The 12,285-nt window shown below is 32.7% G+C and overlaps 1 protein-coding gene across 1 annotated transcript in view; it reads left to right on the top strand.

Moving 5' to 3' along the window:
- The window catches only part of LOC125052991 (all trans-polyprenyl-diphosphate synthase PDSS1), a 36,929-nt gene that overhangs the window by 8,387 nt on the left and 16,257 nt on the right, over nucleotides 1-12,285 (top strand). The window contains exons 2-4 of the mRNA XM_047654129.1: nucleotides 4,218-4,403; nucleotides 8,372-8,511; nucleotides 10,768-10,909. Coding sequence (XP_047510085.1) covers nucleotides 4,218-4,403; nucleotides 8,372-8,511; nucleotides 10,768-10,909 — 468 coding nt within the window. The remainder of the gene's footprint in view (nucleotides 1-4,217; nucleotides 4,404-8,371; nucleotides 8,512-10,767; nucleotides 10,910-12,285) is intronic.

Here is a 12,285-nt window from a genome sequence, read left to right as displayed (position 1 = left end):
GCGATCGCAGGTATAACGAGAGAGAGACGGACCGATCTCCCGTCTCATCTCGAGCGCTGCCAGTCATTCCGTGAATGTATGAAGAAAAATGTATATCATAGTCGAATAAGTAAACTTGTCATTTTACACCCGAAATTTATCATCAAAAGTGTGAATAAAACGATAGATGTAATTTAAAATTTGAAAAAATTGTTATCTTCATTAATTCCTTACTTCCCAAAAACTTATATCACCAGACGTTATCACGTAAACATCTCGATCGTAAACCTACTTTACAAACAACCAATATTTTTTTTTTTATTTATTTAAATTATTATAATTACTGCTCGATATTGCCAAAAAATACATGTAACTGAGTCACATGTTCCTGAAGTTCAATTCACTTTATCTGGAGGAGCCTGGAGTACGTGTTGTTAACCTGTTTATGGCAATAAATAAAAATTACTATAACTATAACAAATAATGCTGCTATTTTATGTTCAAGGCGTCGTTCTTTGTATGTGATTCATCATAAATTCATTTAATGTTTCATTATTTAATTTTGTATTTATTTAAATTATTATAATTAAGTCTTGATATTGCTACACAAAACACAGTCACACAGTGGCTGGTCAAAGGCTCCTGAAATACAGTTATCACTACATCTTCCTGGGATTTGTATTTCGTATGTATGTGTCTATGGCGATTGATAAAACAAAGAATGCTGTTTTATGTTCAAGCCGCCGTTCTTTGTATGTGGTTAGATAATTTCTATCAAATTAATATTTTAATGTACAGAAAGAATTAATAATGATTGGCGTGTCGTATATTTCTATTGGATTTTTTGTTAGTGTAGTGCATAACGCATAAACTCGTATTGCATTGTGTAATGCTACATAACAATCTGGTCTTAGTTATTTTTCAATAAAATTTTACCGATAAATTTCTACTCTAATTACTGACTTAAATTATTTCAAACGGATAAGGCAGAGCAATTTTAACTAAAGAGACGAAGGATCATTTCGTCTTTATCTCTCACATTGTGTTACGTTGTGATGAAAATAGACAAATGAGTAGTAATAAGCTATGCAATTATATTGGTTTTTTTATACATAGGGGGATAGTAATAGTAGCATTGATGCTCGTAGAAAGGAACATAATTTGGAAATTGCTACACAAACTTTTTAATTTAGCTTGATCTATTGACTGAAAGAAAAGTTCTACCTCAGGTCTTTAATATAAGGATACATTGCGTAATATTTTATAAAGCGAACTTATAAATCAATAAAAACTTAGTTTATTGCGTAATGCCAATACTATAAAACTATCTAAGCCATACTTTAGATTTTTTTTAAATAGCGTATTAACGGATATTTAAAATTATAGGAATTAAAGGTTATAAACTTATAACCAAGTAACATTTGTATGGGATATTTGTTCGACAGTTTTAGGATTTCGAATGATGTATTTTACGATGAGTCAATCTGCATTTTTGACTTTTTTTAAGAACAATATCCATTTGTAAAAACAAAAGCTCATTGCGATTAAATAATAATCTTTAATTTTGCTACTTACAAGCCCCCGCGAAAGATAAGGAACTTATTAAAGGAATGCGGGGAATGTAAGTCTTGGTTCGCGAGTCGCAATGGACCCCTAGCCACTAAAACACACCAGCTTTATCTAAAAGCTTCCCTTACTCCACTCCATATCAAGAGCTGATAAAAGATCTTGTGCACAATTATATTTTCTAGATAATTGTTTCGTGAGAAAACGAATCCTAAACATCGCGCAGAAAAAAAGGCACTAAGTCGATTATTAGCTTCATTCGTAAATAATATAATTATAAATTATGACTCGAATACTCTCTAGATTATACTGACGTCAAATACTATGGCCTATGACGTGTGTGAAATCATATGGAAGTTGTTATTCATGACACGAGGTGCCATAATGAGTTCGAGATTGCCAAAGAGATAATGTTTTAATGTATTTCGACACCTCATTTGCTTTAAGAATGGATGAGTTCACGGTTTTCATTTCATTACATTGAATGGCCGTATCAATTTCATATTTGTACGCAAGTATTGAAGCCTGCTCGGCTTCAATAATGGTTGGATTAACGTGTGATTCATCCTGACACTCGCTAGTATAGTTTAGTTTAGACCCAAAAAGTCGACGGCGTGTGTTAGGTACAGAACTCATCCAATTGCCGAAAGAAATAAATGATAACGAAACACATAATGATACAGAAATCTGAGGCTAAGACCTAAGGCTGTAGCGGCTATTGGAGCAAGTTTCACGAATATTTTTTACTATTTATAGTGGAATTACTCCAAATTTTACATCGTGTTATTTGATAAGCATTGTCACAAATGAAATTAGGTCTTGTACAATAGTGATAAAATATACAGAAATCTTAAATACTATGACACTTAATGGGTTGTCAATATTTATTATAGTTATTGAGTACAATGGGTTTTTTATATGTCAAATTTGATTGTTCATATGTTGGCTGTTTATAAAGAAAACATTATTTTAGTGGACGTACCGATTAGTGTATTTATACATTATTTATTTATTTACTTATAACTATACAACTACCTTAAGAGCCAATGCGATAGTTGTGTAACGTAATTTCAATATTTACCAAAGTCGAACACAAATTTTGAAACAAATATGGTACAACGTAATACACATTGCAGTTGAAATCTGAGGTTATTCACAGGATAATAGCAATTTATTTCCAAGAACCTCCCGTGCATTACAAATAATAGTAATTACTCATAGATTACTGAACTTAATGTAGTCATTCAAATGTAAAAGGAGGTTGCGGTAAAATATTAGGTGTAATTGTGCATACGAAAACAGTAATTATCGTAATGTCGCACGCGCATACATGAACTATAACTAACTCGTTCAACTTTGATTACAAAATTGCATACGGTTAAAAAGTTTAAAAGCAAGGCAGCCTTGTAAAAGGACCTTGAAAAAATTACGTTCTTAGTACCGTTACTTTATGTACCATTTCTAACGATAGATCAAAATGATAAGTCATTTATTGCATACATCTTGCTGCTAAAACGTAGCTAATAGTTATAAATGCGGTCTGAAAAGTACAAGCTAAACTCAGCCGTGTATCATTTTTATTTCATATAATAAAGCGAGAACTTGCGCAAATCATTTCTAATCACAAAAATCATTCAAGTTATTCTAAAATATAGCCTTAATGAGAATAAGAGAGAGAGAATAATGAGAAGAATAGAGATAATTGCCTAGAAAAATCATATCAAGAGTTATATGAAACTCCATAACGAGTAAATCACTCATGTTATGGAGTCTCTCTACATATGAAATCAATACTATCATTACTACCGAAGTGAAGAGTGGAGTATTTATTAGTTATTATGAAGGCCTGTAAAGGTCTCATGCCAATATATGCATACGTGTGCCGGTGGTTTTGCAAGCGGCCAGCCGGTTGAAGCCCATCAGGTGTATACTGCACTCGACTGCAGTTGCATAAACCAATTGCAAAACTCGGATCGCGGTCACTGCCGCCGTTGAGCTAAGGGCATAGCCGCGCCCTGTCAGATTATAGTATATGTACCACAAAGAATTTTTATTTGCAAGGATTTTTTTTGACACTATAAATAATGACATTTAACTGGAACGCTAAGTGATGGCGAACTTTGACCGTTAAGTCAAAGGCGTGTTTGGCAAGATCATATGAAAATTAACATATGCGAAATCTGATTGGATTTTTTTACTAATGTGAATGATAAATGCTTTAATCTCAATTAAACCTATTTCATTTTTAGATATTTATGTATGTTAGATTCGGAAGAGGTTGCCAAGTTCTAAGGGGTTCATCATATTAAAAGTTTTTCATTTAACATTGTAACATTTAAATTTAATACGTAAAAGTGGAACGTATTTTATAGGCAAAACACTAACAACTCGCTTAATTACCATCGTTTTTAGGTTACATTTAAAATACTTCCAAGTATAAATGTTGTCAAGGATACAGTGGAGTGTAGGTATCACTTCGATATGTGTAATCGCTTTTTATATAGGTTCGTCTTTCACTTAAGCCACCAAACATGTGCCATGAGTGGGGCAAAGTATTAAAGGAATGCGTATAATATTCGTATAAAAATACTGCTATGGTAGACTTACTAAGCTATAAAGCTGTTTAAAATTTTGTTTTATTGTAAGTGTATAAGTTCTATGTTGTGTTTCAGCGAGTAACCACATGTGGGCCAGCATGTGGGTCCTCCGGGGCGCTTGCGTCAGGTGCGATGCGACGCCTGGCCTCCAGCATGCAAAGTACAAGCACGGGCTCCTTGCCAGACTACGGTGCTCAGATTGTTGACCCCTACCGCCTCCTCGAAGACGATCTTAACGGAATATATGAAGATATACGATCGGTGAGAATATTTCTTATATTTGCTGTGTTATTTAAAGACGTTTAATATTCATAAATCTCTAATTAAAGCGAATGACAGTGACCGAACCGGAACGTAATACGTATACAAAACTACAAGATTAATGTTTGAGAGACATAATTTGTATAGTAATAGGTATAAGTGATTACGCAAGATATCGTATATCGTATAGACTAGAGAAACACAAGAGGTTGTTAACCAAATATAAATATGTTCAATACAAAATTAAGTATATTTTAAATGTTAAGAATAGGTCAAGCAGTGTTCACGATTATTAGAATTGTGTCAAAGTCATCACGTGTTGACACGCGAGCGGTCGAGGGTTGTGCAATTCAATTTTGTGGTGTTAACTATAATATTATTAATAGGTTTTGTTCGATTTTTAAAATATCAACTTAATTTTTAGAAATGGTTGTTCTATGTTCCAAATATAAAATTTTATCGTAAGTATTATTTAACTACAGTAATGATTATTAATATGATAAAATTTGCACACCAATATTCGTAGACGTGCTACACTGCTACGTATAGCTACGATTATGCTAATGATGTGTTATGTGACATCGTAGCGCATACATTATGCTACATCTTGATGCAATACATCATAAATACTTGTGTTACTCCACAAATGTCTTATAAAATCAACAAGGACGACTATTGTAGTGACACGTGATTATCAATCAATTAATGCGCAATTAACATATACAAATAGTTAGAGAATTCGAATAAGTAAATAGAATTATAAACTTGTTAAGAGCTTAGAAATGATAGCTTTGAGTAGTTCGCCTACTTTCTTGGAAAACCCGTCTCGAACTAGGCTGGTGGATGCTGCAAGTTGATTTTCTATGTTTCCTAGATATCGCTTTTATTACTATCTTTAGTGATGTCGTTCTTTCAAGTTTTACTCTTGACTTTCAACGCTTTGGAACAAGTTTTTTAAAAGATGATCAGGTTCAAAGTATTATATTATTAGATATTTATATGCATTTTATATCGTTCCAAAATTTTCATAATAATATTCTGACCTTATTTATCCAACAACTGACTATCAGTTATAATTTTAATATTTTGTTGTTAATTTTATTCAACTAATAGTATAATCTATGTTTTGGGGGACAAAAAATTGTTACCAATTTCTGTTCCACTGTTAACAATAAATGTATGCAGTTAAATTGTATTTAAGACCGAAATTAAAATAAAATTATTGACACACAAATTCTGTATTGCTTACCTCACATTAGTTGCAAAATTTTAAGATCTCGTCATTCTAAATCCTTGACTCGGATGTTCACAGGATGCTCTCTAAAATTAGTCGTATCATAAGCTGTTATTTGTATAATTATAGCCCTAATGTAGGACTATGTTAAAGAATATAAAATTGCATTCTGGGTGCCCAATCTAGTATGACCTTGGTGCAACAATGTTTCAGTATTATGATGTCAAGCGTAAAGTGCAGTGAACGAACAATGACCTTCTTTTCGAATTGTCTACCGTGACGCAAAACTTTCTTCTTAAGTCGTTATTGATACTATTTTTAACCGGTTAGCACAGCTCTAATTTGACAGCACTCGTTCTGCAGAGCAAACAGTAATTACTCTCGAATAAAGTAACTTAAACAAAAACACTTTACATTGACCACTTCTGGCCGTTGACTGCTTCCATGACTTAATTAGAATATAGTCCTGGTCCTGGGTTCAATTCCCAGCCACACATATTATTTTAAGGTAAACTAACACGTGTGCTATTTAAGAAACATCTTTATTAAAATGTCAAAGAAGAAATGACGCGACCTAAGTCAGAAAATCGTATTGCGCGTGCAGTAATTGTCAGAAGTTTAACTAATACGTCTAATAATTGATTAAGGTTTTATATTAAGAAGCACTGGTTTGCCGCATTTTTTATTTTATTTTATATTTCTGTTAGAATTTGATTTATAACTTGGGCATATTTTAATGAACACAGAGACCTGATTCCTAAATGGAATATATCATTTAAACGTAAACTAATTTAATTATGTTAACCATTACGTCGTATATAACCTTCTAAACTGATTTTCAACTCGACAAGACCACAATACTACAACGCTAATGAACACATTGCATGGCAAATAATGTTGTAATATTTTGACATTGACAAGTCATAGTCCTAATAAAATATAAAGAACTAGCTGTGCTCTACGGTTTCACCCGCATAAATTCGGTCGTAGCATGATGATAAGCGTTTCTCAGTAATTTTTGTTAGAAATATGGTATTGCGGACGTTTTTTCTAGATATTAGTGTTTTCTATTGCTAGTTTCCGCAGCGTATTTAGGAATTTTTATTGGTACTTTTCACACCTCGAGTTACACTATTGTTATTTCATACAAAATCGTAACTTTTTTGACAATATTCTATAGCCTGTGTTCAGCAGGGTACATAGGGTTCTTATGGTTAAATAATTGTTTAATCTGTACTGTAGTTTCGACGACTATTCAATGCAAAAAAAAACAATCAATTCCTCTTTATAATTTTAGTATAGATATATTCAGTGACATTGGACAATACCGTGATACCTTATATGTTTTAGCATCACCTTAATAGGAAAACGTTGGGTACAAATATAACTGAAATGTTTTGACAAATATTTCCTAGTTGAACAAGTGAAACTTTAAAGCTGTATATTCACTAATCTAACTTACTATTAATAAAAAATTTAAATTCATTGTGAAAATATTTTTATTAATGTATAAACGCTTAAAAAATTAAATGACTCGATTATTATTTACTGTCTTAAAGGGATTTGGAACGAAACTCTTCGCCTCTCTTTTTAGTCCTTCATCACTTATTTTGATGTCTACTGCAAGTATTGGACCTTGCTCCACATGTAATGGATTGAATTTTAGTTATGAAAATTATAATTATAATTATATTATATTTACATTATATCCTTACATATTAAAAATAATTACACGTGGAATGGATTACCTCCTCCTTTGGATTGATGGAGGCCGCATCAGTATGAACGCGAAAAACTTAAAAACTTTTACTTAACATTTTGCTACTGATAGATATTGTGATTAATGAGAAAGTTGTATAATTATTATTTTGTATAACAATCCATTAATATGCTTTGAAATACGTGCAAATCAACATCGTAAAGACAATGCTACTGGTCTTACGAAATTTGTCTAAGTCTAAATTAAGTGAACTAAACTGTCTTAAGAGATTGCAGTGTACAATAGAATTCACGAGGACAAACACATTAGTGATTTCCTTCGAGATTCACATTGTTTAACATCATCCATATTGTTACTACATTGCTTTAGCTGAATATTTCTCAAGTCAACGAATGATTATGATCTTTAACAGTAACGATGACAATTATGTTATTATTAATTTTTTAGATAAGTTTATTGTAATTTTGACTACTACAAAAATAGAGACTTTATATTTATTTAGCCTTTATTGATTATGGCTTATAATGTTATGGTAACATAAATTTGGACAACAGAACTTTACGATATCCATGTCCATTATCCTTCTTATTGTATAACATATTGTAACGTCAAAAGCTTCAACACGTTTACAACACAAGCTTTACACCTTACCGATTTAGGTGTGTTAAAATTTAGTTAAGGAAAACTTTAAAAAACTCATAATTCCTAGATTTAAAGGAAATTTAGCGGTCGTTTATCTGTAAAAACAATTGAATGTTAAGTTTATAATTCATTGTATTCGTAATCAAACGAATTTAGATGCGCTGTGAAGTGGGAGATACGACTTTACGCTGAAAAGGTTTTCCTTTAGTGCACTGCTGATACAATGCCTTTGCATATATTGTTGTATAAAATTTGTGTATGAATGGATAATAAATCGACGCCTAAAACGATCATAGGTCAAAGATTAAAATTATTTATATTACGTCATTGAAAACGTGATCCCAACTCGACTTTAGTTTATCTGATTCGCAGGAGTTGGAGCGCAACACAAATCAACCAGAATTAAACACCATTGCTACGTATTATTTCGACGGTCAGGGAAAAGCTCTGAGGCCGATGGTTGCCATACTTATGGCAAAAGCTGTCAACTACCATGTATATGGTGAAAACAGGTGAGATGAACTTTCTTTAGTAAAGCTTGTTGTTTGGTTACACCAAAATTAAAAAAAAATACAATTATTCCCCAACAGTATCGAGGTAAAGTGGTTGCCGTGTATAGAATAATAATAAAAAAAATAAGAAAGCCTAGTCGGAGTGTGTTTAAAAGGGGGTCGCAGTCTGTTAAAAAAATATAAATATACAAACTACATATAGGAAAAAAAATTGCGCGCTATGTACAATGTACATATTCATATAATTTTAGAGTGACGTGGTCGCAAGACTGTTTTACTTAACTTTTTGGCATTTTAGTGGGTACAACATAAAACTGGTTGAGAAACGATGGCTTAATTCATTTATTCATTCAACAATATCATCCAAGTAATACTGAAATTCTGTTGTTTGATGTTTCCTAATATCACGTAATATAGTTGAAAATGTCCCAAGAGCAAAAACCTTATGCAGCGCATGATTGATTACACATTGTCGAAGATTACACTTGTTTTATGCATATGTTACGTCTTTATTACTCAACTTTCATGAGCTAATGTATCTATGTGCATATGAGATATCCTTGAAAAGATATTTAAAGACATTATTGATCTTAATATATTGTTCGCACGTATATATCATTCGCATATCTTACATGTGAGGAATATTTAACATTTTATGTAAGGTGCGTGTAAAACCCGGTTGTGGGTAGAATCACTTATTAAATGTTCTAATATCAGGTATGTAATGATTATGAAATGACAAAGGAATTAAAGTGATTCAACATATTTTGCTTCAGGGCGGAGGAGATATTGTTGAGTCAATACGATTGCGCTCTTTATACTATATAAGTACTACTATACTTTATACTCAAACTCTGATGAGATGAAACTCTGATCATGAGAGCAGACATAGGAGCAAAGTTTAAAAATAAAATAAATCAGTAGCGCTAGAACCTTTTTGGGCCTCAGATTTCAGAATCTGTTTTATGATCATTTGTCAATCTAATAGGCAAGTAGGTGATCAGCCTCTTGTCCCTGACACACGCGTCGACTTTTTGGGTCTAAGGCAAGCAGATTTCTTTGAGAAGTTTTTTTTTTTGTTTTTTTTTTCACTGTTGGAGCGATTGTTAAACGCGCACATAGAAAGAAAGTCCATTGGTGGCACAGCCGGGGCGCAAAATTGCAATAACGTATTTATATGAATTATAAAAGTCATTTAAATTAACCCGGCATCAAATACCCGCAATGTTACTTATGTAATAGTAATAAAAGTTCTGTCCTTAGAAATAGGAAGGCGCATATCTAAAAACTACTGTACCCGATTTGAACCGTTCAACAGTTTCCTAAATTGGAATATACTTATAAAAAAAATCATCTCCCGGGTATTTTCCTTGGAAGCCTCTTTTGAAGTCGGTTTAAATGTAAAACTCGTGTCACTTCACATGATGTAAGGATCTAATGTGTAAAACTTCGGAAAAACGCGGAAATAATTAACCTACTTGCTTGGTATAGTGTGAATTTTTTTGTCCTCGTTAATTTTAGTAACGGTTTTTTTGAACTTGAAATATTTCCTAAATGTAATTTATTGTTAGTGATTATATAATTTTACATATATATGTACCTTATATAACATACCTTATATATACATTTCTAATATAATTAGCGCTTCTCCGTACTATGTATCCGAGAGTAGTGAATAGAATCCTACTGACATAAAGATGATAATGCGTTGGGAAAACACAATTACATAATATGATTCAAGAAAAATTTCCAAGGCTATATCTGAAATGACGGATGGTTATTTTGAAATTATGTCATTTAAAATATTAGAAACGATTTACCCCTCTTAACGAGATTTTACCCCTCTTAAAAACTAAAATAAATCAGTGTTACAACCTTTTCCGGTCTGGGCCTCAGATTTCTGTATACGTTTCATGATCATTTGTCAATGTAATAGGGAAGTAGATGATCAGTCTCCTGTGCCTGACACACGCCTTCGACTTTTTAGGTCTAAGGCTAGCCACCCTCCTCACAATGTTTTCCTTCATCTTTTTTACGTTACGTTATGTGCGTTAAACGTTAAATGCGCACATCACAATAATATCCATTGGTGCACAGCCGGGGATCGAACCTACTGCCTCAGGGATGAGAGTCGCACGCTGCAGCCACTAAACCATAACTGCTGTTTTCTCCCTCGTTCTCATTAATTTTTTAGGTGATATTTCAATTATCAACGGCTTTTAATGATCAGATCGTAAAATCATATGTTGTTATTAGTGCACTGCTGCCATCTCAGCGACAGGTGGCCATGATCAGCGAGATGATCCACTCAGCCTCGTTGATCCACGATGACGTCATCGATCAGAGTGACTTCCGCCGCGGTAAACCCTCCGTCAACGTGCTCTGGAATCACAAGAAGGTAAGTCAAGATAACAATTACGTAATCACTCATAACATGCTCCGCCGCTAAGCCAGAACGAACAGATAATTGGTTGGACTCCATGGTATATAATATGCATTCAAAATCAAAATATTTAATTATATCAATGTACAATTATAACGTCAGTAAAAATAATTGATGGTTCTCAAATCAAAGGACAGATAAGAAGAGCTGACAATAAACTCTACGTCCCTCTTATAAAGCGCAAACTTTTTACTAAATGTTTGTAAGCATCTGTAATCATGCTTCAACGTATTTGTAAAAAAAACAATATTATTTATCAGTGACAGTCATTTGTTCGTAATATCATTATTGTATTTTTATTTATAAATTGTCTTTACAAAGACATCATTTACCATTAACATAACTTAAGACTAATGAGTAAATGAAAACAAGCTTTATTTATTAAAAATATATTTAATCTTCTCATCTTTACTGTAATGTGTAAATCTTAAACTTATTAAAATGTATATAATGCAGCCTTCACAAGGTCCAACAATTTGTATGTCGCTCAATGCACACATCGGGAATAACCGGCCGTGACACGAATATTTTATAATTAAATATATTTGAAATGGTTGCTATTGTAACGTCAAGGGAGATTTAATAGACACCCGTGTAACCTTCGGCACTGAATCTTCAAATTTATAATCCAATATGTATGTGAATGGAATGCGTCGTGCATATGTATGCGTCGTTTTGATTCAATGGATAATTATGCCTGAGTTTTGGATATCATGTTGCTAAGACACGTTGACGCTGACATGAGCCTGTCATAACCAAGGCCCGACGGAGATGTTTTGAATCGACGATTCGATTGATTCATCAACTTAGCATGTCTCTCAATTTGGAATCTCAAGTTTATACAGTATTGATACGTGTAAACCAATTAGTAGCGTACTAGTATTTTTTTTAATATTTATATTTGAGTTGTCCATTTACGTCTTCATTTGTTTAATTTTATTTTTCTCCTGTTTTGTGTTATTGCGATGTAATTAAATTTTTGTTTTACCGCAAGAGTATTAAATCTCAGAAAATTTAATCGCATTATTTGCAAACAAATTGAAAAAGTAGGCCACTACCAGGCCATTGAAGGCACCTGATGTTAGTCACACCGATCTCGTAGTAACATATTTCCACGATGACTAACATAAGGCATTACTTTCTTCACCTTTTGCGATATTTCGAGGCAGAAACGTATCCGTTTTCGCAATATTTTTGGGACGCGGATATATTAAAGTCCTATAACCATATTGACATAAAAAATATTAGTTTTATAACACGTATTGTTTGCATATAGCACACATTGTTCGGGAATTTACATATACAAAGAACATGATGATTTCCAAACGGAT

The sequence above is a fragment of the Pieris napi genome, chromosome 10, assembly GCF_905475465.1.
Source record: "Pieris napi chromosome 10, ilPieNapi1.2, whole genome shotgun sequence".
In the NCBI taxonomy this organism is placed as follows: Eukaryota; Metazoa; Arthropoda; class Insecta; order Lepidoptera; family Pieridae; genus Pieris; species Pieris napi.
This window is presented reverse-complemented; position numbering and strand designations above follow the sequence as displayed.